Genomic DNA, 26334 nt, shown 5'->3' with positions numbered 1-26334 from the left:
TGACTTACAGAGCCGTTTGTCATGTTAACGTTATCTGGTGCCAAAGTTTTGAAAAGGATACTTCTCTAAATCTAAAGCCCTCCATATTTACTAGCTGCTCTATTTTTTCCTTTTCATTTTTGTTGCCAAAACTCTTCCTGATTATATTTCCACTGTGTCAACATGCACAATAAAGCTGGCTTCTAAAAACACCCCTTTAAAAATCACTAAAGTCAGCATAAGTTCCCACATAGCCGCACCTTTCCTCTGTGCCTGCCTGTCTGGGTAGAAAAAGTACTTTGCCACAAACATGGAACACAACAGTGCATCCAACACAGCCTGGCATATCACTGAAAATAATTGAGATAGTTTTGAGGTTGTTGGGGTTTTTTGTTTTGTTTTGGGTTTGTTTGTTTGTTTTTGGTTGAGAGGCTAGTTCTAGGTGGATAATGCATACTTTTGTGTGCTTCATCCTCCCTGTGACACCAAGACTGCATTGGAGGGAGAACTGGCTATCCTTATTTAGGTCAAAAACACCATTCTGCCTTATGGTGCATTGACACAAATTCATTTTTGTTTTAAAATGTGAAATGTTTATTACTTTAGAGCTGTACCGGGTTGGTCGTATGAATCACAAAAGCTCATATGAAGCTTGATGAGGCTAGCCTCGCATGTAATTGGTGATTCGTTCTTCTTGTATTCTGACGAGAGATAATGTAGTGCTCTGATGCGGTCTTCTCTCTGGAATACCTACCTATGTTTTTGTCACCATGATCATACAGCAGCTGTTCTGTAAAATGATGTAATGGATTACATTTAAAACAGCTTAAAGATGTCTTTAGTTTTTGACTGTATAGCTTAAAACGTTTTCTATTGTATTTAGTTTATGCATTGGGTATAGGTATGAATATTTGAATGTAGTTTGTTTGCTGTAATACTTCTGAAGTTATTATATGGCAACTTGCTTTATGTAATTTCATATAATAGTTATTATATAACCAGATATATTATCTATTAGTTATACATATTTTATTTTCATTCTTTTTTTTTTCTTTTTTCTTTTTTTTGTTATATGAAACTGTTTGGAGTGTAGGGACCCTGAAAAGTATTTAAGGACCAAATTGTATAAGTAATTAAATTCAGTTCAACAGTTGTCTTAGGGTAATAAATGGATAACAAAAAATAAAATAACTTTGGCATGAAAATATGACAAACTTTAATGTAAAATTGAAGAATTGTGCCATTGTTCACTGGTATATTTTGTGGCTAAATTTCTGCCTTTATGTCTATCTTGTCTTCCCAGATACAGACCCATGTCTTCTGGAGAAGCAGGAGCAGCAGCAGCCAACATATGTTGCTCTTAGCTATATCAACAGGTAAAGAAACAAGTTTCCTTTTGAAATAACCCCACTGAAGGTTAACTTAGTAATGCAGTAACTCACTTTTCAGTAAAGTGACTTTAATTTACTAAAATCTGACAAAATCATAAGATGAATATTATTAGTGGTTTGCCTGAAAAGATTTAACTAGAAAAGTTTGTGCTGTACTCCTTTGAGGTTCTACCAACAATCTAAAAAACGTCATCTGGTGGATTGCTTAAATGAATTGCTACAGTATTTGGCAGTTGGGTGTTTTATTGCACTGCGTTCATCCTGGTTGTCTTTGATATGCTGCTTGTGCAGTCGTTTTAAGAGCCTTATGCAGCAAACCATTGTACAAGAAGGTCTGCCTCTGTCTCCCTGCTCACACAAACACATCTTGATGTGGCTATCACCTAATTTGTTAATTCCACATTTGCTTTAACAGTGTCTATATTAACATTTTGGTTTTATGGTGCACATTTGCTGACGACTTTACTGTCAATCATAAAGCCCAAAGGGAAATGCAGCCACTGATTTTTTTTTTTCTTAAGCAGTACCAAACCTACAGTACACTAGATTGTAGTCTGAATGAGATGATGCTCTTTTTTTTTCCATCCAAAAAGTTTGCAAACCCTTACAAGTTTTATACCTCACAACGCCAGGTTCATGACAGATGCTGCAAGGCGAGAACACGAGGCCCTGAAGAAGAAGGTGCAGCCCAAGTTGTCTCTGTCTCTTACAGGCAATCTGTCACGTAGCAATGTTTCCACACCACCCCGCCACACCAGTGGAAACCTCACCCCTCCAGTCACCCCACCCATCACCCCTTCTTCTTCTTTCCGTAGCAGCACACCTACAGGTAACCATAATCAACACACTAGTTCATCTAATTAGGTTTCCAGGATAGGATGTGTATTTCCAGATGCTTAACATTCATGTATTTTTCTAACTGAAGCTACAGTTAAATGATTGGTTACTAAAGTTTGTCATTCCTGGTGTTGATCCTTGTGCTGAGTCTTTATTATAAGGAAATCTAATAGTTTACTGTTAACACCTAATATTTATTATATGTATCTCTCTGTTTAATATCCATGTTAAAGCCAAAGTTTCTGTTTTTAGTATCATCTAAATGAATTATCCTGTAAGTAAATCAGCTAAAAAACACAGGTTGAATAACAAAAAATATTTTTCTGTGATTGACAGTTTTTGTTTTTGTTGAATTAAGTTATCCACATGCAACACTACCAAGAACAAAGCTCACACAGTCTGTGGGCTTTGTCTTTTTGCTACATCCTGCTGAAAGAACTATTCTACTAAAAGAAGTCCTTTCAGGATCGGGAAGTCCCACGATCAGAGAGTTTTGCTGACTTTGATCAATTCCCTGGGAGAAATGTTCCCTGACTCGGGCTGAGTTGGTGCTGGTAATTCCAGTCTCCAGTGTGGCCTCTGCAGCAGTCTTCCTCATTGAGCTTAATTACAAGCAAGCAGCCACTTTGAGTCTGTTTAGTTTGTATTTGCCTGTTCAGGCACTATAGCTGCAGTGTTTTATTGCCTCGGCTGTCACTATATAAAAAAATCTTTCATGTGTCTGGTGTTGACATGAAAAGTGACCACATGGTGTCTGTGTTCATCTTTTCTTTCCATGCCCTCATAAATGCATAATCTATTCTTTAGATTAATTATATGATTGAATTATTACATGTTTTTTAAATACCATTAAAAATTAAAAGGACAAACATCATAATAGATCATGATGGATTTTTTATTTTTTTATTTATTTTTTTTGGGGGGGGGGGAACAGTGAGAAAGTTCTGGAGCTTGCTGGGCCTGACTTGACATCCATAAAGAAGCTCGCTGTAAGGCTGCAAAAAATCAGGGACAGCCCTTAAAGTCCAGCTAATTAGGTTTCTTTATTTAGCTTTATAAATAACAGGACCCCCCTTTTATTTTTTTTGCAGCGTTTTCCCACGTACTTCTGTCTTCTTTTTGTGAAGTATGCATTTTTCTGGAATGGCATCTTTAATAAATTAATAAAACAATAGCAGCGTGTTGACCTAAGACCTCAATGAAATGCCTAAATTCTTTCCCACAATTTGCATATTTCAGTCTTTCCAAAAACTTGCAACAAATGAAGTCAAGATTGTGGGAATGCTATCCTTGAACACATGCTGTGAAGGGTCCACGTTGGTCAGGCTGAAAGCTCAGAGGCCAGGGTTTCATCGTCATAGAAAATATGCATAAAACAAAGCTTCTTGGAAGCAGGTTTGTGTAATATAATCCTGGTGAAGATGCCCTCAGGCGTTTGCTATTTGACTTTAAATCTTTCACCCTCTAACAGGAAGTGAGTGTGACGAAGAGGATGTAGAGTTTGAGGAGTCTGACAGTGATGAGTCATGGACCACAGAAAGCGCCATCAGCTCCGAGTCCATCCTCAGTTCCATGTACATGAACGGAGGAGATGAAAAGCCTTTTGCATGCCCAGTTCCAGGATGTAAAAAGAGATATAAGGTAAGTTTCATTCGTGGTCTCTTAAATCTTATTAGGATGCCTGTTGTAAACATAATAAAACGGTGTGAAATATCTTTATCATGACCAGAGAGACCAAATGAAAACCGGACATATTTGCATTGTATTAAGTGTGAGAGATGTGATTTTATTTACTTTCAAAATAAATCCAGCCGATTCCCTGCTGTTGACAATGGAAAATTGGTTCTTAGTTGAGCATTACAACAACAGAAATGCATACATCTAGTCCACTTCAGAGATGTGGAGTTTTTATAGCATTTTCCATCCACATCTGGTGTATGTGGTTGGAATAAATTATGTGCAGCCTGAGAAAATTGCATTGCTGACGTGAATGACAGGGTTATAGGCGATGACTTAGTCTGAGGTAGCAGGCAGCCTTAGGCATCTGTTTAGCAGTAAAACAAGATAGATTTGAAACAAGAAAACATCTTGTCCTACATTCAGATGTTGACTGGTAAATATCATAGATATACCCAAGTCTGTGAATTCCTTTAATGCTACACTATAGACTACCCTAACCCTACACTATATACACTATATTTTAGATCAATCATAATATCCCTTGCCTTTTTCATTTTGGTATGACCATGATTTTAAAATACCGGTCTCTAAGAATGAAGATGGGTATATAACTATATCTGTAGGTGCGTATAATTTTCAGAATTTGTGATTTTTGCGAGGCAGGAAGGACTGTGATGGAGGCCACAGTTCTGGGAAACAATCTGTTCCTCAGCCTTCAGACCTTTGGATAAAAGGAAACAAAGGTTTAAAGCCAAGCCAGCTAATTTCTGCAGCGATGTTCTGAAATCTGACCTTCTAACAATTCTGACAATTGGAACCTAATATAACTATACTTTTATGCTCATACTTTTGGACTGGCTAATCAGACGCACATGCGTATAGTTTTATGTGTCAATATTCTTTTCTCCAAGCAGTGCACACCAGAATTTAAAAATCAATAGCTCTCCTCCTCCAGCTCTCCCCTTTCTGTTCTGAGCGTCTCCTATTAAATGATCATAAGCATAATCATCTGCTTTATATGCACCAGAAATGTGTCAGTGAAGAGTTTTGGCTTAACATGTGATTATTTCCAAGTAAAAACACTTTGCATTGCTTTGGTTTTGTAATCTATGCAGGGGAGAACACAACCAGTTTCCTCCATAAGTCACAGACTACTATAAATAAACTAATCACCTTTTGAAAAAAAGGAATATGTATATCTGCACTAAATAACAGTCTTTCCACTAACAAGGACAACTCTATAATATTAATTTTAATATTTTAAAATACATCAACTAACCCAGAGTCCTTGAGAGTCAATGCAGATGTGAACTAACTCTACACATCCTCCATTCGCAGAGAGAGAATCCTGGTCCTCTGACTGGTTAAATTACAATAGCTTCAAGGTTATTTTGTTGTGTCTTTGGTTGGTGCGTGTCTAAAGTGGTGGCTCTTTCATTTCCTTGTTCCATTACAGAATGTAAACGGAATTAAGTATCATGCCAAGAACGGCCACCGAACTCAGATAAGGGTGCGCAAACCCTTTAAGTGTCGTTGTGGGAAGAGCTACAAAACATCTCAGGGTCTCCGCCACCACACAATCAACTTCCACCCACCCATCTCTACTGACATGATCCGCAAGTTGCAGCAGTAGAGCCTGAGTGAGGTACCAGCACTTGCCTTCAGGCTATGTCAGCAACCATCAACAGACCACTATCACCAGCAGCAGCTGTCTCCCCCTTTTCTTCCCCTCTCGTTGTATTTTACTACACTACGCACTATTGCATGGTATAAACATATTATTGTTCTTTCATATCTTTTATTCAGAATGTTGAATCTTTATTTTGTTCACATTTTTGCATTTTGCACATTTAAACTATCATTTATTTATTTAGCATTTGACAGATGGTGAAGGCATGTGTTAGCCCAGGTCACAAGTAGCCTTACATGTACTGCTGGGCATTCTGGTTTAAAGGGAAGGAGAGAAAAGATTGGGATAATTGTTGAGAAAGGAAGCAATCATACCATGCATTTGTCACATTGAAGAGTTTCTTTTTTTACGATAAAATGTGACTGAGACAAATTCAGTGTTTTATATAATGTTTTATAGCATGAAATCCAGCATAAAAGCATTATTTGGCAATCTCTAATAGGCTTAATGTTACTGATCATTTGTTGGACTTATTGTAGTTACTGTTCCTTTCATATCACAAGAATTCAAAACATTTTTGATAAGTTTTACTTTAAACATGTGTGTGAGCACCAAAAGAATGTTCTCAGGTGATTTTTTTTTTTCTTTGCTAACATTTCAGCATCATAATCCTGCCCAAGTGTTCTGATAGTATTTAAGCTGTCATTGTTCCTCATGTTCCTGACAGCTTCCCTGAAAACGTAAGCAGTTTTCCATGCTTATTTACAGTAAGGGATTGAAGCACTTTTATAAAAGTTGCCAAATAAATTAGCATTTTTACCAACATCTTGTTTCTAGTGTATATACAGTGAGTGTAGAGTTGCACGTTCTACATTGCTCCAAGGAAAGATGTACATCAATCATTTCATCTTTTCAGTATTGTAAGATTTCTGTAATAACAGCAGTTGCCTTGAAATGTAAACCATTCCAAAAAGTCTTTGTATAACTTTATTTTCAAAGCTGCTGAACACAGGCAGTCAGCCCACTCTGTTTACTATTCACTGACTGCCTGAGGCCTGAGTTATGAAGCAGGTTCACCATACCCACAATATCTATGCCATAAGTGAACCCAGATAAGGTAATCAGGCAGAGGTGGCTTTCAGCTTAGTAGCTGTGGGATGGCGTTGGTATAACTCGTTGGTTTTATATTTTTCTAAAATTAAAGACATGATACAAACTGAAAAGCAGCACAGCTGTGAGTATGTGTAGTAACAAAAAGCACTATAGTATATCAGTGCTGTATGGATGTGTTTGAGCTTTAAGTACTTTTTTGAAAATGACTGAAAAAGCACTTTTATTGAAGCTATGAAAGAAAACTAACAAGAATGCTGACCCTGCAAGTTGGAAAACTTATCAGTATCAGCTTTATACTTAACACACAGGACAATCTAATAGTTTACCATAAATAAAAAAAGGCTTAGCCTATATGCAAAGTACAAATGGGTTCCCCTTTTAGGATTATATATTGTTTCTTTAAAAGAATAACCGGAATATAAGAAAAGTGCTTCTATGAATTTGCATTTCTTGACGTGATCAAGAAAAACCTCAAATCTTCCAAGAATGGGAACGCCATTTTCCACAGAACTGATTGGTTAGATTTCGTACCTGTTGGATTATTATCTCAAATACAGGTTAGGTGTATGTGATAAGTCAACATGGCGATGTACGTTGCTAAGAAGTGAACCTCCTTATTGAGTTGATAACCCAGGTTTAGCAGATTTTTCCTGGATAAGCCCAAATCCTGTTTCATAGTACAGGTCTCAGGTCTCACAAAACTAGCTGTCTGTCATGGATAATGGGAAAAGAGGAACTAGTGTCAGTATATTCAGCACATTTGCATTCTCATAGTCCTGCTCTTAGGCTGCGAGGGAACACATGCAGCTCTTAGTTTGTGCCATAAAAATGTGTTAGCCATTTGTAAAGACTTAATAATTAAAGTAATTGAAAACCGAGCGTGAAATTCTCGAATCTGAGCCACTAGGTTATTTTCACAGCTTGGTGTTTGTGTTAAGGAACTAAAGTCCAAATAGGAATCATGGCAAAACTGAACTGCCAGTATGGAGACAACTCTTTGATATAGTGTACAGTGAATGTATTGTCTAGTGTCAAGTGCATTAAATTATATTTTCATATATTTCTGGAGTTTAAAAAAAAAAGTATGGAAGTATATATCTGAAACGGTAAAACCAGAGGTGGTGACGTACTGTATTTCTTCTTGAAGCTGCTTCATGTAAACGTTTGTTACTTTACAATAAAGGTTTCTCTGCTCTTCTGACGTTTGCATTATTAACTCTTTGGACACAATTCAGTTTTAGACAGATTTTATTAATTCATTTTAGATACATGGAACTCACTAAACTAATGAAACATTTCTATGAATGAAATAAGTTATTACTGTAAAAGAAAAGAACAAAAGGAAGGTCAACAGAAGCTCGGCATGCAGCGATTAGCTGATGATATGAAAGTTCTTAAAGATTCAGACACAATTAAATAATTCAAACCCAAAGAAAAGGAAACCTAAAAGTCGTACATAAATTATCAAGGCTGTCACAATATTGTTGGCTTTAATTATTCTAAAATAGATGATCTGAGCATATACTGTATAATCATGTGTGGATATAATCACTGAAGAGTTCTCCCTGACTGCATATAGTGCACCAAGGTTGCTGTCTGACTAAATGACGTGTACAGTGTAAGGGGGCAGATTTGGCTGCATGTTTGAAATGTAAGTTTGGTAAACACTTATCTCTTTCCCTGATTCATTACATCGTGTGGACTAAAAGATCTGTCCGTTTAAAGTCCGTATATATGCGTACAACAGTCTTATCCCCCAAAAGTATCCTTAAAATCCAAATTAAATGAAACCTTCCACCTTAAAAGAAAGAAAATGGTGTGAAAACAAATTTGGTAGCCCTGCCATGTCACTGAATCATTTTCATTTTTAAATGTTAAATCAGCTCCAAGTATTTCTCTAGGGTGAAGTAAAAAAAAAAAAAGAAAAAAAGCAAAATTCAGTATAGTCCTAAAGAGAGGATCTTCACACCATTACATGCAAAAAAAAAAAAAAAAGAAAAGAAAAAAAAAGAAAAGTGTTGTGAGTGGTTGACAGGAAGTAAGCAGACTGGATGTGCTGATTTTCTGTTTATCTAGTCGAAGTTTAGCGGGTGGCTGTCGAAGTGAGTAAGCACGTGATTCTCAAACACTTTCTGGTCGCAGTCCAGCGGGAACTGCTCGCTGCACATGGGGCAGATTTTCCAGTGGCTCTCCACGTGCTCCTCAAACTTACTCTGGTCATAGTTGGGTGGGAAGATGACCTCACAGAGGGGACATCGTTTCATGTCCATGCTGCGCGTGGGAAGTGGATGGCAGAAGAGAAAGAGGGGAGAGAAAGCTCACGTTAATAAGCAGTCAAGCAAAGACGTGGGCAAAACAGGAGCACGGCTAATAAAGAGCATCCGTCTGATGCAACGTGGGTGGCCGGCGCTTCATCTAATGGGGTGGGGGGGTGGGGGGGGTGCTGCAGACGTTTTTACACACGTCAATACACAAGTTTAACACACTTGGAGAGTTTGGTTATTATCAAGGTGTGTTACCTGGGATCAAAGCAGAAGGCATTTTGTCCATCATTCACAAATGTGCTGTGAGTTTCAGTTACTGTGGGCTGTTCGCTGGTATTACCCTGAGAGAGCAGCAGAGACAGGGGGAGACGCAAAATGGCATTAAAATAATCAAACGCACATGATACAAATTAGAAGTACTGCATACTGCACATGGGAGAGAGAATATTACATTATTGTTTTGCTTTTCCTCTGACTCCTCATGGCCTTCTGGCCGGCTGTGGTTGCGGGTAGGCTGGATACACACCACATTGCTGTCCCAGGATGGCGGGCCTACAGGGGGCAGCCTAAGTGGCTGGTCATCTGAGAACTCATCCGCATCATCTGCAGGAGGATTTTCAGAGACACGGCTACTGTAAATAAAAAGTCACTCATCTCTGCAATGTTTAGTGAAGACTTCTGAAAAGAAAACAAACCTTTTGAGTCCGAGATGGAGTAAGGGTTCCCAAAATGCAGCTTGCTGGGGCTCTGAGAAACCAACAGAGGGGTAGGGGTATCCTGTGCATACGGGACAGGGTACTGCAGGAATAAAGGCACACTGGACTGGAGGTTCTCCAGACTGGTTTTCTCACTGGTCCCCTGATCTCCCTTCCTGCTGCTGCCCTTCTGGAGCTCCTGACGCAAAAGGGGAATTGAAACAATTTCTTCACAACAGCAAAAACCACTGACAAAATTCAGTCCCATCATGTGCATATAGTGAGAACACTTTGTTTTAACATGTCTTTAAGATATAATCTTAATTTCCAGAAAAAAAACTGATTGCATTCACAGCCCAGTACAACCACACACTAACCTGCTGCTGACCATGGAGCAGCTCCACTGGAGCCTAACGCACTGCTTTTTCACTTGTTCCACTCAGATTCTATCCTGCTGGTCTCGTCATGAAACCCGCAGCCTTCCAGACAGAGAAGCTGCTTTTCTAACCTTTAGGGCATCGCGGCCACATATCTGATTCTATCTCAGTGTGGCTCTCCAGCTAAAAAGGCAAAGCCGCACCATCCCAACACAGAGCTGTGACTTTTTTTGGGGGGAGGGGGCTTTTTGTTGTGCTCACAAAAGCAGTTTAATTAACACCTTCATTAAAAATAATTTTCTCACTTTCAAAGGGAACAGGATTCTGTGTTTTTATGTCAGTAAGAGACGCCAAGTTAATTTACAGTCTAAACCTCAAATTGGGTCATTCTCCTCCTCTTAATTTTAGCAGCATTACCTCAAAGCAACATTTTAGGTCAGTGAGGACCTTGCTGTGGCCTAAAGTAATGGAATGGAAAATAAGAAGTCATTTACTCTGCATCTACAATTAGAGGCATATTAAACACAGACCAGATTGGGAGAGGGGAAAATGGCAGGGGAATGGCACATTTCAGGCAATTTTTAAAATGGAAGGAGTCTATAAAAGAGAAAATGAAAGCTGTCACTAACCCCCTCCAGTTTTTCCTTCTCCTTCATAACAACCATAAGTGTGTCCTTAAGCTCCTTTAGCTCCCGTCCCTTCTCAGCTACCTGGCTCTGTAGAAAGTAAAGGGCACAAAAGCAGAAGAATGAAGAAACACTTTATATACTTAAACTCTTGATGTGCTGCTGATTAAAAAATGTGTAAGTGAAATACAGTCAGACCATAGTGCGTGACATTAATTGATCACAGCCATAAAAGGCTTCTCTTTGCTGAGGACTGATTTATGCACAATACTGCTCAGAGCAAAACAACCTGCTTGAATCCCTGTGAGACACTAAGCAAATATCCGCCTGACCTGAGCCAAGCACAGCATTAGCCAAGCAACCAGAGATGAGTCCTGTGAGCCAAGACTTGCTTGTCTCCAGAGCCTGACATAAACAGCAGTAAAATGTCGTCTTACAGATCGTCCCGCTCATAAACAACACTGTCAGAGAAACTGTGTTCAAGGGGAGAGATAGCATCAAAGGCTAGATCCTTGAGCTATACCAGCCATACACAGCGGTAAAAACACAGAAGAGTCCAAATCAGGTCTGCTTTGAAGGAGAGCATCACTGGCAGCTGACAGCTTGGGCTGTGCTAAGTGTCTGCACTCTGCCTACACTAACCTTATAACGATCTTCCTCTGCTGCCAGCTGCAGCTTCAGGTTCTCGTTGGTCTTCAGTTGCTCTTTAAATTTCACTTCCATCTTGGCCAGCTCATCAGCAAACATGCAGCTACGCTCCTTCTCCTCCTAAAGGGCAACACATGATTCAGCTTTCATCACACCACAATATACACAGAGGAGAAAAATAAATGACAAAAACACTGCTCACAAGGTATCAGAGGTGCAGGACCTATAAACAGTCAAAGTAAATAAAAGATTGGTCTGCACCAGCTGAGATTTTTCCACGTACTTCAGCGTGCAATGTTTCTTTTATTCATACCATTGAACTACAAAAGTCTCTCACACGTTTGAACATCTTATTTTGGGACAAAATACAGCAACAAAATAAACAAAAAAAATGTTTCTTACCATCAGCATCTGCTTGCATTTTCTGTATTTGTCGTTCCTGTCCGACGCCTCTCTGCTGATGCCTTTGAGCTTCTCCTGGATGATGGCTTCCAACATTGGATCAGCAGAACCTGGACTTCCTATAGAGTTATGTTTTTATTAGTTTATTATTCTTCAACAAAAAAAAAAAAACAAAAACCTCTGCAAAATAAAAAATTTACATACGTATCACCAAACTGCTAAGGAACATAATTTAGAGAAACCAAGAGTTCAAACTAAAGCTAATGAGAAATAGAAGATAACTGTCTAAGGAACTACACAACTCCTGTTTTCTAAAGATAATTTTTCACTTCATAATTTGACTTGGGTACCTGGCACAGAAGTGTCTGGACTCCCCGATGGAAGAACTGCCATCATTTCTTGGGCAGAGCTTCTCTTCAGCTCCTAAAGACGAGAAAAATGTAGTGAAGACATAATAACAACAACAAATGCAGAAAAAAAACCAATTCACGAACATATTTACAATGTATTTTACAATGACATTTATAGATGAAAATACATCTTATCTGTATAAAATATTGTGTTGTGTGTTTATATATATATATATATATATGAATGAATGAAAGGATTAACACAGGCTTGAGCTACTTTTACTTATAAGAATTTGTAAAAATCCAAAATAACAAAAGATAAAAACTGGGAACAATTATACCAAGATTGAATTTTCCAGTTTCCATTTTTGATGTATCTACAGTGAAATTAAAATAAACTTTCTTTTATACAGTCAGACTGAATGATAATGAAAATGAATTTGTCTGATGTGTTAATTTTCATTTTCAGCTTGCACTTCTTTCCAGTCAAGACTGGCAAAATGACTGAAGGCATTAACTAGTACAAGTGAGGCAGGCGTAGTGTTACAAAGATACAAATGGAAATTCTGTTCTTTCACTTGTTGGGACATGAATACAGTATGTTGGCTGGTATCCGTGGGGACCTACCCCTTGCTGTTCAGAGAGTTTCAGCACTTGTTTTTGCAGTCGCTGACATTCCTTATATTTTTCCTTGTAGTGTTCTGCAGCCATGTGCAGCCGCAACTTTAGATCCTCCACCTCTCTCTGCAGCTCTGCTACAACAGCTGGGTCTGCAGCAGCTTCATCCTCTGCTTTGGCCTGTTGATGTAAAACATTACAGCAGAACAGATCAGAACTCCGGCCAACTGCAAGGTCCACTGTGACAGTGCAGCGATATAACTTCCTGTGAGTCATTAACTATAATCACTATCACTGTTTATATTGAAGTGATTCTTTAGCATGAGACTGGTGGTCAATAAAAACAGCAAGTATGAGAAGAATTACAACATCTTTCAAATGCAGAAGCAGTTTAAAAAAACCCAAAACAAAACAAACAAAAAAAACTGTGTGGGAGAAACGTTTTCTGTTTCCATTATTTTCATATCGTTAACTTTCTCACACAGTGCTCAACCAAACAGCATACCTATACACAACTGGACAATTATATACGATATGATTTATTATCTTTTATTTCTTTATGGTGACAAAATATTAAACGCTATTGTGATCTAAATATATGACACAAAGTCTTCACCCTCTTACATCAACTTTTGATGAAAGTTGATGTATAATTTTGAAAAATGTTGAACTTTTGCATATTTATTATTTAATGTGTTATTTTAGATGTTACCAGACATTAATCCTTGTTCTTGATCTGCCTGTTTACCATGATATTAAATACGCTTAACTTCAAATGAAGCTCTTTTAAACACGAAAGGCTGTCTGGCTATTTGAGTTTCACTCTTACTGCTTCCTGCGTGGCCTCTGCCTTCATCTGCTCCACCAGGCATTCCAGGCGGACGCACTGGGCCTGAGTTTCAGCCTTGGCTTGGCGGAGGTTGTCAGCCTCAAGTTTAATGCGGTACAGTTCAGACATTGTACGATCGCGTGCACTGGAGGCGTCTCTCAGCTCGGCAGCCAGCAAAGAGGACTGCTGCTGGTTAGCCTGGAGCTGTTCTTCCTTCTGCCGCAGCTGCTCCTTCAGGGCTTTCACATCTCCCTGCAAGAAGTAAACACGTTTAAGGCGACTGACTCTCATTTCTCTTTAAAGATCAGTTATTACATCTCAGTTCTCCTCTTCCTATTCTTTCTACTGGAAATCTTTAAATTTCATATGATATAATAATGAATTATATTAAATACGGTTTATTATCTACTTCTGACCTCAAAACAAAAATCTTTTTTTTTTCTTACCAAGGTGGAAACTTTGGCCAGGATCTCTTTGTACTGTTTGTCCTTCTCAGTGAGGCAAGCCTGGAGGCGCCCCACCTCCTCTTTAAACTGGGCAATGGCGTTTTCCTTGTTTACGTCCACAGACTTCAACATCTGCAGCTCCGCACTCAACTTAGTGTTCTCCAGCTCCCGGTTTTTCAGGTGAATCTGGCGCGCGCGCACACACACACACACACACACGCACGCACACGCACACACACACACACACACACACGAGAAGTTATAAAACACAAACAGAGTGGGGTTTTTTACCTCATTTATACAACACCGATCACAATCAAAGACCATATTAAAATAAATGTTGCATGACCTCAATTACAAAACAGTGATTGAGATAGGCCCATAAAGTCGTCCTTTTGAAACAGACGCAGTGTGATGGTGCAAGTTAAATTAGGTAGAGGTTTTCTGTGGGAGCACAACAGTATGTGGCACTCCCAGTTCCTGTGCAGTACATACCACAACAAAGACACAGAAACACCAATTGCGCCAGAAAACGGAACAAGGCATGTACCGTTTACAATAAAATACCGTGCAATCGTGTGCCTAAAAAACAAAACATTGAATCTTTATTTAAAGATCATATTGGTAAGTTTGAGGATTTAGTATTGATATCAACAAAAATAGAGCATTACCTTGTAGAGTTCCTTCTCATCTTTTTCATTCTTAAGATGAGATTCAAGAACCTCCTTCTCTGCTGTAAGTTTCTTAAGTCTGTCCTTAAGACTGGAGAAACAGAAACAAAAACAATATATAACTAAATAGTGCATATGTTCGCATTAATAACTCTCTGTACATCTAAACAAACAAATCTAGAAAATCTAGTGAATCTGCCACAATCCTTTTACTGAGAATTCACCTGTCTAGCTCTGTTTCCTTTTGAATGCTTTTCTGTGTCACTCCAATCAGATCTTCCTCCAACTGTATGATTCTGGCTGTGGCCTCATCCAGTCTCCTCTTTACCTCCTCTTTCTCTTCCAGCAGGGCCTGGGAAGAATGCTGCACTTCCTGTGAGACATAAGACAGAAGTAAAGTTCAGCTGAAATAAAAAGAAAGCCTCATAATTCATAAAAAAAATACAACACTTCTTGCAGTACCTAACTTCCTAACATACAACTTTCCATCTCTGACTCAAAGCTTGAGGAAAAATGTGTGCAAAACATTAAAATTTTATTGTCTTTGAAATACAAGTCTAATTCAAAATGAACGTGATGGCTTGATAGAGAGTTTTAAATGTTCAAGAAAAAATGAAATGAATATTTTACAATTTGTTTATAGGCAGAATTTTGGAATCTTTATATTCACACACCATAAAAAAATCATATAAAAGTCTAGTCATAAAATTAACAGCCACAAAATCTGTAATCATGTTTTCATCTGAAAGCCGTTTTAAAACCAGCAGATTTATGGCAGAAAATGGCAAAGTGAATTATGACTGACAATGCTTTTAAGACCTAATGTTATACTATAAAAAGCAGAATTACAACTTTGATAATACAGACATCCATATCCATCAGTGTGTGATTTATTTTTTCAGTACATCATGTGTTTGGATACATCTGCATGTTAGGACCCCTTCACTAGGGGGTGCTAAGAGACTGCTGGGCCAAATGTAAAAAGGTCCATGCAAGAGCCAGTGCATTAATACTATAAATCACTGATTTCCACATGTGCTGCTTATTTTAATGACTATTAAAATATATTGCATGGCCTGAAAAAGGCATTTTGTGTTATTTACAAGTTTTAAAACTGCTACAAATACTGCATTTCTCAGCTTACTTGGTTCTCTCTTCTCAGCTGAGCACAGTTCTCCTTCTCTTGCTCACACGCCTTCTGCAGGCTCTCTTTCTCAGCCTCCAGTTCCTCCTTTTCCTGCTGCAGGAGGGCCATGTTTTTAAGCAACTCATCTTTTTCCCGTTGCACTTCTTCCACCTTTTGCTGCCAAGAAAAAACAAAAACACTTTTCAGTATTTTTAAAAGCTTAATTTACTGGTAACATACGACTGAAATCATAATTTTCAACTGTGCACGCTAGAAATTGATATTGAAGCAAAATAAAACCCAATGAAAATCGATGCGTACTGAGCGCTGCTGCTCAGGCAAATTGTACCTCGAGAATGCCAGCTTTCGTGGTGACCACCAGGATGTCAGAGTTGCATTCATCTTCCACAGTCAGCAGCTCATCCTCTGTGGGGCTGCTGGCACGGAACTGAAATGGTGTGCTGGCCCCTCGGATCTCCCCTTTGTGGGTCACATAACAAAACTGGTAGAACTCGCCATCATCATTGGGAACATAGTACCCTGGGGGAAGTAAATCACTCAGTCAGTGAGCTCAATGTTAGACAACAGAGCAACACGAATCATATTCCTCCACAAGTCTAAACATATCTCAGTTATTAGCGAATCTTAACCTGAACACTTAACCCAAAGTTACAATAAACTGAGAGAAAAAAAAGGCACAAAAAGAGCACAAATACTACGTAAGTGTTAAGTCCTGGTCTGGCAAATCACTTTAATTGTGCCGGTTTATGAAGGGTGGTATAAAAGACAAAAACAGAACATTAACTCAAATGTCATTAACACCAGAATGGAGATGTCTGGGAAAAGTTTCTCCTCTATCCATCCTGTCCACAACTGCACACTTAACAATTCACTCACCAACCCACATGATATTCAGTTATTAAAAGGTGTCAAAGTTACTGAAAAGTATGTATGCTCTTACCCTGAAAGACCACTGTTCTGTTCACTGCAGTGCCTTCCACATAGTTCTCAGGGAGAGGCGACCACAAGAATGTGTAATAGTCCCTCGCTGTGCTCCAACCAACCTGTGAGACATTGTGGGGAATTCATTCAACAAGACACCCTCACCACATCAGTGCAGCAAAATAGCAATGGATGGATTAACAGGGGAACTTTCCCAAATCCGCACGCTGTCACTTCCAAAATATCTCAAACTAGTTTATTGCAGTAATCACAGGGCTTTAAATCTATCTTCGGATGATAGTGTAAGGACATGCCTACTGTAATATTTTTTCATTTACAAAAGTTATCATCTGGAAACCACTCCTGCTAACCATGTGCATGTGGTCTGGCCCTTATCATGAAAAAGCCTAGCTGTGGAAATGTAGCTACAACTCACTTCAAACAGGAAAGTGGAAATAGGTGAAAATTTTATACATAGGCAACTTGAAAATGAAAACCAAAATTTAATTATACGTATTTTATGTGTTGTTAACTGATGACTGATGAGGGGGAAGTGCAGAAAATACATCCATAACTTCAGACTGGTGCCATAAAACTGTCAAACTAAATCAGTGTCACATTGAGCTTGCTGGTTTTTGGTGTGCACTCCCAGGCGCAAGCATGCATCTACAACAAGCCCAGTTAAACCCCATTACACCATTACACCTAAGTTGGTTAAGTTGTGGTGTGACTTTCAAAACTCTGCTCTTAAAAAAAGGCAACGAAAAGAAAAATCATACAAGCAAATTGCACTGCAGATACACTGTGTTTCTAGAAAGCTGCATGTAGGAAGCCTTTTTGCAACGTCTGGGCAGTTTATTTTCTCACCTGTGTGCAAACAGCCTGCAGCCACAATACTGTGAGTGTTCATCAGAGCCAGAGATAGAAGGCCCTGGTGCTCCAAAACCCCCAGTGCAGTTCCAGCCTCCAGCAGTAAAAAACAGGAAGCAATTAAAACATGCACCTAGTTAGTGAGTGTCATTACTGAAGGCTAGCCCTCACCAGTCCACTCATTAGAGCTGCAGAGGTGGTGGTGGTGGGTGAAACCTCTGTAGGGAAATTACAACAGAGGACTTTGCAATGTTGTAAATTCCTGTTTTTCCTCATAGATATTAGACAAAAGGCAGAGAAAGTGTAAGGCTACCATAACAACACCAAAACACTGGTTTCAGATCAGTGACTAAGACAAAAACACAGATAACACTGTAAGAGTAAACTTTCCAAAACCTAAAAGAAGTCTGAACGTCTACCTATGCAACATGCTCTTCAGCTTTAACACGATTTTTCATCAGCACTTCAGCAAGAATGCTGACAGAAGTGAGTGACAGTATTCCCCCAGGAAGTACTGTAACATCTATCTGCCAATTAGCCTATATAAATTCAAGAGTTATTCATGAATCACACAGACAGGTTGTGGTCAGACAGGTTAATTATAACGTTGGGTTAGCTTTCTCCTGGGCCAATGCTGACAACCTGCCTCAACATTCCTTCATAAAGCCGAAAACAGCTAGCACCAGCTCCATACTTGCAGTTATGGAACAACAACATCAAACCGACAGGGACCCATACTAAAACAAACATTTCCTTAATCCATTTACCATCAAGACCTTAATTACTTTATCTAATTATTAATATGATTAGTATTAATTTGACCAAACTAGTTTGAAGGTTGCTGTGCTTTTCTATTTCCTCTTAATAAATCATAAGCCTTGTATAATATATAAATATAATACTTGTATAACTATGCATGTGACGAATAAAAAAATCTTGAATCCTGAATCTTAAATAAGCCAGGTTACCGAGTTATTTAGTGGGAACATTGAAAGGAAGAACGAGCCTGTGCCAAAAGCAGCTATAACTACTCTTTGGAGCTCACGCGAATGTGTGTAAAGCTCTATCATTTGCCTGGATAGGTAAATGATAGAGCTTTGGCACCAAGCATTACGTCTGTCAACAGTGTCAATGATTTATACAATTTAAAATCCTGCACTCAGCCTTTTCTGCTGACGCTCTATTGTTTGGAAGCTCAAGAAATTTGTAGTTTTAAGATTTATGCTGCCAGTTGGTGCCTACCTTCAGGCTAAACACAATGTGATGAGGTATCACAATGCAGTACCCAATTTGGTATGTAAACAGCCTCCAGATAATACACGATCCAACTTCAATATGAAGGCATGACCTAATTTATCAGTGAGGTTAGGGAAAGTGTCTCTGCATATACCCACAATAATATCACATGTAAAGCAAAGTGCACACATCAATAGTTGACATAACAAGGACAGTAAACTTAGGAGCTTGAATCAATATTGCAAAGAAATTAACAATTGAACCTATTTCTTGGGCTGTATTACTTGAACTATAGCATGACATTAGAATGAGTGCATGCTGCAAATAACATATATATATACACACATATATATATATATATAAAAAAAAAAAACACCCAGCACGCCCCTGCGGGCGGTTTATCCTTCAAGCTCGGGTCCTCTACCAGAGGCCTGGGAGCTTGAGGGTCCTGCGCAGTATCTTAGCTGTTCCCAGGACTGCGCTCTTCTGGACAGAGATCTCCGATGTTGTTCCCGGGATCTGCTGGAGCCACTCGCCTATCTTGGGAGTCACCGCACCTAGTGCTCCGATTACCACGGGGACCACCGTTACCTTCACCCTCCACATCCTCTCGAGCTCTTCTCTGAGCCCTTGGTATTTCTCCAGCTTCTCGTGTTCCTTCTTCCTGATATTGCTGTCATTCGGAACCGCTACATCGATCACTACGGCCGTCTTCTTCTGTTTGTCTACCACCACTATGTCCGGTTGGTTAGCCACCACCAGAGCAGCTGGATAGCGTAGTGGTTAGACTACACGCCTTTGGAACAGAGGATCGCAAGTTCGATTCCTGCCTGGGGCGTCTGTATCCAGTAAGGGTCCTAAGGCTAGACCCCCTATGCTAAGCAAGCCTACCGCAGACATGAGCGAGACAGATAAATATGAAGGCATGCCGGCTCGGACGTCGCCCGGATCAACAAGGTCCGCGTCAGGTGTTGAGGAACCAGGGCACCCTGACGAAAAGTGGGCTACTGGAACAAGAAGGCATCGGTGGGCAAGGGACGAAAACAGGGCGTTGTTGGAATGCTACTACGCAAGTAACCCCGGCGGAAGGGGCTACATGAATAGGATGAGGGACCTATGGATTCTTCGATACCCAACATCCACAATGACGGCGAAACAACTAGTAGCTCAGTATTCCAACATTCGAAAGAAAGAATATATATATATATATATATATATATATATAAAAAACTGAAGTTTTCATCTTCAGTCATCTTTTCCTTTCCACTAAAGTAACACACGTTTTGCAGTCTCAATGCGAGTAAACGATCTGTGAGTTTATGAGTCACAGACAGTCTAGTTGAATCCTATATAACAATCCTGCAATTATCTATTAATGAGTGACACTGTAGTAAGCATTACAATATTGTTACATTATAACCTGTCCAAATTGTAAAAGAAAGGTAACATACTTTTTAACTACAAGATAAGCAGTTATATTTGCAAATTATTTCAAGAGAATTTGGGGGTTTTAATACTTCTATTAGGAAAGGAAGCCACTGTTAACACATGTTTTAAAACTTTACATGCAACTGTGTGCGCCTGTGGCACTGTTAAAGTATAATTTATCAGTTCTGTCTCTTCGTATATGCTTCAGCTATAACATCTGAGGAAATACACTGTTACAACTAATTTGGCTGTGGATTTAGCTTTAACTCATTATTTAGCCATTGTTTAATTCAGAAGACAACTAACAAAATCAGCACAAGCAGATTGAGAGAGAAAGAGCCATAAGGCTGGGTTCGTTAATGTGATGTATTTAATCTTAGCTTCCATCTCAACTTCAGTAGATAAAAAGCATGCTGGTCTTAATAATAAGCCTAAAGTCACGATTCAATGCAGATGAGGCTAATGTAAAGCTACTGGGTTGGATTTAATGCACTTCTATAACAAGGCCCATATGGGACACCCAAGCACATGGTGGAGGTTAAAATGCTCCACTTCCTCTGTCAAGTTTCAAGTGGATAAACTTGAAATCTCTCTTTTATTCCATAGATAAAATAGTTTATACAACAGACAGTCTAGATGTAAACTGCAGGCTGTTCATAATACAAATTAAATTATCAGACAGTATTTTTACTTTCCATTATATCACACATAAAGTGCTCTAGTGGTCTAGTTATGAAAATACACATTGGACTACTTCTGTTAGTACCATCATGGATTCATAGTCCTCATTGATCATAATTATATATCGTGCTTTATTATTCCGCTCATTCACCTTGAAAATGCCAACCCAGTCCTTTGGATGCGGTTTGATGAACTGTGTCAGGGTATAGTGACACTCCAACGCAGCATGGGGCAGGTAGCTCTTCCCCACATTCTGGAAGATGACGTGGGCAAAATTTGACGTGTCCATGTTGTTGCTTAACAATGTCCTATCCAGGAGCAGTGCCATAAAATCCACTCAGCAGTGGCTACAAAGGAAGACAAAAGCAATCAAATATATATGAAATGCCCACAGAAACAAGTACAACAAATGACTGGAGTAGTGAAAAGACAAACTAGTCAACTTCAATGAAGGTTTAATCATTCGATTCCTAAATTTTGGCCATAGAATGTAATTTATGATAAATAGACTGTTTTTTTTATATAGCGCTTTTCCACTCTACTTGAGCATACTGTCTAATATTCACACACATTCACACTCCATTAAACATATTAGGAATAACCCGGGGTTTTGTCCAAATACTTGCAGACTACAGCAGTCAGACATCGACCAACTAAACCCCTGATTAGTAGATGACCTGTTCTACCTCCTCAGACACTACTACCCCTAAATATTTATTCAATGAACTGTTTAGTTTACATTAATATAAAAAGTATTCCAACGTAAATGGTGGTTTTTAACCAGTTTAGCTTTCAGGCAAGCTAGAGTTAGTTTGACACAGCAAATACAATCCTTATTATCTGCAGACATTTCTCAATGAGCCCTTAAGATATGTTAGCAAGTGGATGGACAAATCTATCTTGAACTTCAAGTCCCATTTCATTTTGGTAAGCGGTATGGATTCCTATTTTCAAACCTCCATGAAATCAAAGCATTGGGAAGTCCTTGTGAAAGTGTTAAGTCAAAAAAAAAGAATAACTTCAACACTGTCATTAAGAATTTGATTTAAATGGCTGGCAAGCTTGTAATTTGCCAGCAGTAAACTCAGCCACGGTTCATGACAACCAAATTTTATTCAAGTCGTGACATTTTAGTTCCAGAACATGTCAGGAAAAAAATTAAAAAGAATTACAACAGGAAACCACTAGGGGTGCAATGATACTCGTATCGATATTGAACCGTTCATACAGTGCTTTTGGTTCGGTACGCATATGTATCAAACAATACAAAATTTTTAATTTATTTTATCAACTTTTCTTCTGACGATGCTGTCTGTGTTGAGCGCTCAGTGGATCTGCGCTCGACAGTGCAGCCTAGGCGGAGTAGTCGAATGCAGATTCACTGAGCGCAGGGCAAGCTAGCGAGACAGAAGTTAAGCTCTCCTTACAACATGGCAAATTGAACCCCCCACTAGAGCTGGGCGATATAAGATTTTTTCATATCACGATATGTTTTTTTCATTTCAGGCGATAACGATATCTATCAGTGTAAAGTAATCAGTGTAAAGTGTAAAGTGTGCGTGTTAGTCCCCATAGGGAAATAGTTCCTCTGCATTTAACCCATTCACCCAGTGAAGCAGTGGGCAGCCACCAGTGCAACGCCCGGGGAGCAGTGTGTAGGGACGGTACCTTGCTCAGGGGTACCTCAGGGTAGCCGTTCAGTGGAGTTGAACCCCCGACCTTCCGATCATGGGGCCACCACTCTACCTACTGAGCTATCCCTGCCCCCAACTATCACGATATAAGCCAAATAACTATATTTGTAAGATTTAAATGTGCCGTTGCTCACAAGTAAAATGTGAAATAATCAGCAGCTTGTTTTGATTTAAATATTTATTTCCCATAATAAGTTCAACAGGGTAGATGTACTTAAGGAACATGAGACTTTTTCAGATAAATAAAGGCAAATATTGCAAACTACACAAAAAGGCAGCCGCTAAAGCGATTAAGTTTCAAAATAGAACAAACAAAACAGACTAAATTGTCAATTCCCCTTAGAAACAAAATATTAATTCTAAAAATAAATCTTAGTTTGTTTTACAGAAGAACAGACAAAACTGACTAACTTTTGTCAATATCAAATAAACTGAGAACTAAAAGGAAATTCTCAATCTCTCCTTGTTGTATAGCTTAGCTTTTCAAACAGTTTTAACAGTTACTTTAGTCTGACAAAAGCCGAATGACGAATTAGCGCTTCCAGTCAGAGACCGAGGCTACGTCCACACGTACACGGGTATTTTTGAAAACGGAGATTTTCCGTTTTCGTTTTAAAAAATAATCCCGTCCACACATAAAGGGAGAAATGAAGGAAAACGCTGCTATGAACATGCCAAAGCAGCAGGTGGCGCTAGATTCCTAACCGTGCAGAAATGTTGGCCAATCAGAAGTCTAGAAGCCTCGGTGGGAAAAAGTAAACAAAGCTGGGGCATAGAAGCAGAACCGAGTCGTATGTGTGGAGGGACAGTAACTGTGTGTATATGTAAGCATTTAAACACTGCAGAGAGTACAATTAACAGTATTGTAGAAATTCATTTCACCGAAACAATAACGTGGCGCACAGTGTGACGTCAAAAAATGCGCACACCTTTGACGCTGCGTTTTCTCCGTTTTTCTAGTCCACACGTAAATGCAAAAACTGAGTTTTTAAAAATCTTCGTTTTCAGTGACCAAAAACGCCGTTTACGTGTGGACAAAAGGTGCAAACGCATAGAAAAATCTGCGTTTTCAAAAATACCCGGGTACGTGTGGACGTAGCGCATGCACCAGTTTATTGTATTTCCAGACTTGCTTTCGGCACAATTTACAGTGCACGCTACTCTGTTTTTTGTCAGACTTGAAATAGCCGAAATACCTTCACACTACGGAACTTCTATGGCTCTTCCGTTCGACAATCTCTCCGGCATTGGAACCATCATCTGTTTTCTCTTCGGTAACCTTCGGTCACGCTCAGTTGATTTCTCTAGTCGGCACACTCATTTCCTCCATTACCCGGGCAGTACGGTGGCTGGCTGCTTTCCAAACAAATACACATGTGCGGCTTGGCACTTATGCTGTACGTAACAAGTCACGTGACGTGACGCTGCGGCTGTGATTGGTTCGGCTCTGCGCTACTTAATTTGGATTGGCTGTTCTTTTTTTTTTTTTTTAAGAGGACAAGAGCGGCGAGGTCTATCGCGATAGTTTAATTTTTCTATCGAGAAAAAGTTATATCGCGATACATATCGTTTTCGTTCTATCGCCCAGCTCTACCCCCCACCCTAATTCAGATCTGGCGTTTGGAACTATTTTGGTTTTCATGTGACGTATGACCCTGAAGGTAAGCGCGTAATGGACTAAAGTAAAACAGTATGTTGGATGTGCCACGCAATGCTCAATTACATTAGTGGGAACTAGTGTGTTACCGCAGTTAGCTCATTAATGTGTTGGCCGTCCAGCCCCACGCACAGGGCGATCCGCGGTAGCTCGTTAACAGAGATTTGCCGTGTTGTGGCTTTAACGTCATTTCAACGAGATTAACGCTGACAGCACTAGTGGGAACACAACGAATATGACTGCACATTTACTCCGACAGCATCCTAGTACAAAGACAAGAGGAAGCAGACAAAAACAACAAGCACGCATGCTACAAACTTTACCAGAGTCATTTAGACAGCCGTTAGCACACGATTCTCCTTATGGGGACCTGATATGTTTAATATGCTGCTGAGAGTATGCCCCAGAAGAAGCGTATAATATAGCTTTTATTTTGGAAAGAGCCATTTCTCTGTAATAAACTCTCTTTTCCAAAGATGAGTGATTCCTCAATCAGACATATTTATTTATTTTTATTACTTTGTTGTTTCAGCAACATTAAATTTAAAAACTGTACTTTTGAGTTAAAATATATATTTATAATTTTAATAAATGACAAATTAAAAAGGCATGAACATTTTTTTTGTATCGAAAAAATATCGAACCGTGACACCAAAGTATCGAACCGAACCGTGAATTTTGTGTATCGTTGCACCCCTAGAAACCAACCCATAACTATACACACGGTTTAGGGTCAGCTTTAAAGCCCTTGGAGTGTGTCCTGAGCTGATTATACATTTCAGTTGATCTCAGGATGTTAATCTCAAGAAAAAGCCCTGACACAGTAGAGTAAATATTGAAAGCTGAAACAAAGTTACTCTGATAACAAAGACAGGCATACAAAAGCCTATTAGAATATGATAGTATCCTTGAGATTTAGTTAAACATTTATTTTCTTGAAAGCAAAGCAAAGAAAGCTCTCCAAAGCTAGAAAACACATTACCCAGCAGTCTTTTAATTTGTACTTTGTATATACCTCTGATCACTTTACCTGCACGCGAAAGTAATTTTTCAAATTAATACAGTTTGTAATAAACGATCTAATACAAACAAACAAACAAAAACACTTGTTGGGTTTTTTTATTGCAAACAATCCGGGAGATCGGGTATTCTTCTTGTAAGTGTAAAGTAACAGGGAATCTACTTTATAAGCCTGGATGAAGCATGGCTCCGTTGTAATTTATACTTAGCCACATTTTAGATACTGAATACATTCTTTCAATTCATACGCGATCTACTCTTTTAATACGCGAGGGGTTACCACTGAATTTTAAATTGTGCCTCTTAATGACGATATATCCTAGCACGCGAGGTGACACAGTGCCAACTCATAAGAAAAACTAGAGAAAAACAAAGCTTATTGGCCTACTACCACCAAGTTAAACAACATAAAAAACCCGGCCACGTGAGTAAGAAGGGGGAGGGATTTTCCATTTGGGCCTTAGCCAAAATATTTTTCTTCGACGTAATTAGGCCTTTGACTCAAAACATTTCCCCAGTCGATGATCGGAAATTCAGCCAACACAGCCATAATCCACATCAATCGAAAAAGTTATCAACCCTAAGTATAACATCAAATTAAAAAAAAATCGCAAATGGAAATGGCTGAATCCGTGGCGAGGCCTAACTTGAAAACATTGACCACATCTGGCTAAGTTAGCTATACAGCTAACTGGCTAATGCTAGCAACATACTTCTTAGGAGACTAATAACCACAAAACAATGGAACTAAACTAAAAAAAACGCTAACCACTCGGTAGAATATCCATTTTAACTCTCTTAATACATGGCGTTAGATTAAACACGACAAAACAGCGGAGAGAGCAGTGCTATTGGGGACAAGGTTAAAGCTAACGTAAACAGCTCGCGACGATGTGTCGCGAGAAAACCTCTAAAAACAAACGCAGATCAGATTGAAATACCAAGAGTCGTATACTTCATCTAAATTATCAAATAAACCATGAACATACCTAGTTGTCATGTTGGGCAGCAGCTGAAATCCCAACGTATCACAGAAACAATTGTTGACGCAGTTCAGTGCTTTCCCCGTGCGCCCTTCCTGGAATAATAATATTACGTCATTTCCGTAAAGGGCCACTAAGAGG

The 26334-nt window shown here is 39.1% G+C and overlaps 2 protein-coding genes across 3 annotated transcripts in view; one reads left to right on the top strand and one right to left on the bottom strand.

Moving 5' to 3' along the window:
• Positions 1 to 8566, top strand: part of jazf1b (JAZF zinc finger 1b) — a 19852-nt gene extending 11286 nt beyond the window's left edge. For both annotated transcript variants that reach the window (XM_085292350.1, XM_085292352.1), the window contains 4 exons: positions 1283 to 1355; positions 2003 to 2199; positions 3679 to 3848; positions 5344 to 8566. In XM_085292350.1, coding sequence (XP_085148476.1) covers positions 1283 to 1355; positions 2003 to 2199; positions 3679 to 3848; positions 5344 to 5520 — 617 coding nt within the window. In that variant the 3' untranslated portion in view covers positions 5521 to 8566. The remainder of the gene's footprint in view (positions 1 to 1282; positions 1356 to 2002; positions 2200 to 3678; positions 3849 to 5343) is intronic.
• tax1bp1b (Tax1 (human T-cell leukemia virus type I) binding protein 1b) lies at positions 7861 to 26334 on the bottom strand. Its single transcript, XM_085292343.1, has 18 exons — positions 26200 to 26334; positions 20991 to 21186; positions 16644 to 16746; positions 16032 to 16222; positions 15701 to 15859; positions 14781 to 14929; positions 14557 to 14647; positions 13886 to 14071; positions 13440 to 13691; positions 12620 to 12790; positions 11993 to 12065; positions 11643 to 11761; positions 11235 to 11360; positions 10596 to 10682; positions 9590 to 9788; positions 9346 to 9497; positions 9150 to 9235; positions 7861 to 8901 (listed from the first exon to the last, which is right to left on the bottom strand). The coding sequence occupies exons 2-18, from the start codon at positions 21165 to 21167 to the stop codon at positions 8703 to 8705; spliced, it is 2520 nt and encodes an 839-aa protein (XP_085148469.1). The 5' UTR covers positions 21168 to 21186; positions 26200 to 26334; the 3' UTR covers positions 7861 to 8702.

Source organism: Mchenga conophoros, linkage group LG11 (assembly GCF_057382185.1).
Source record: "Mchenga conophoros isolate Kocher_MC1m ecotype Shallow Benthic linkage group LG11, M_conophoros_male_GT1.1, whole genome shotgun sequence".
NCBI lineage: Eukaryota > Metazoa > Chordata > Actinopteri > Cichliformes > Cichlidae > Mchenga > Mchenga conophoros.
This window is presented reverse-complemented; position numbering and strand designations above follow the sequence as displayed.

Bases quoted from the DNA above. Each gene is read 5' to 3' on its own strand.
- tax1bp1b (XM_085292343.1), bottom strand. From the start codon at position 21,167: ATGGCACTGCTCCTGGATAGGACATTGTTAAGCAACAACATGGACACG. The intron at 12,066-12,619 runs GTAGGTCCCCAC...TCTCGTCTTTAG, and splicing joins AACTCTCTGAACAGCAAGGG to GAGCTGAAGAGAAGCTCTGC. The intron at 9,789-10,595 runs GTTAGTGACAGC...CTTTTGCGTCAG, and splicing joins AGAAGGAAAAACTGGAGGGG to GAGCTCCAGAAGGGCAGCAG.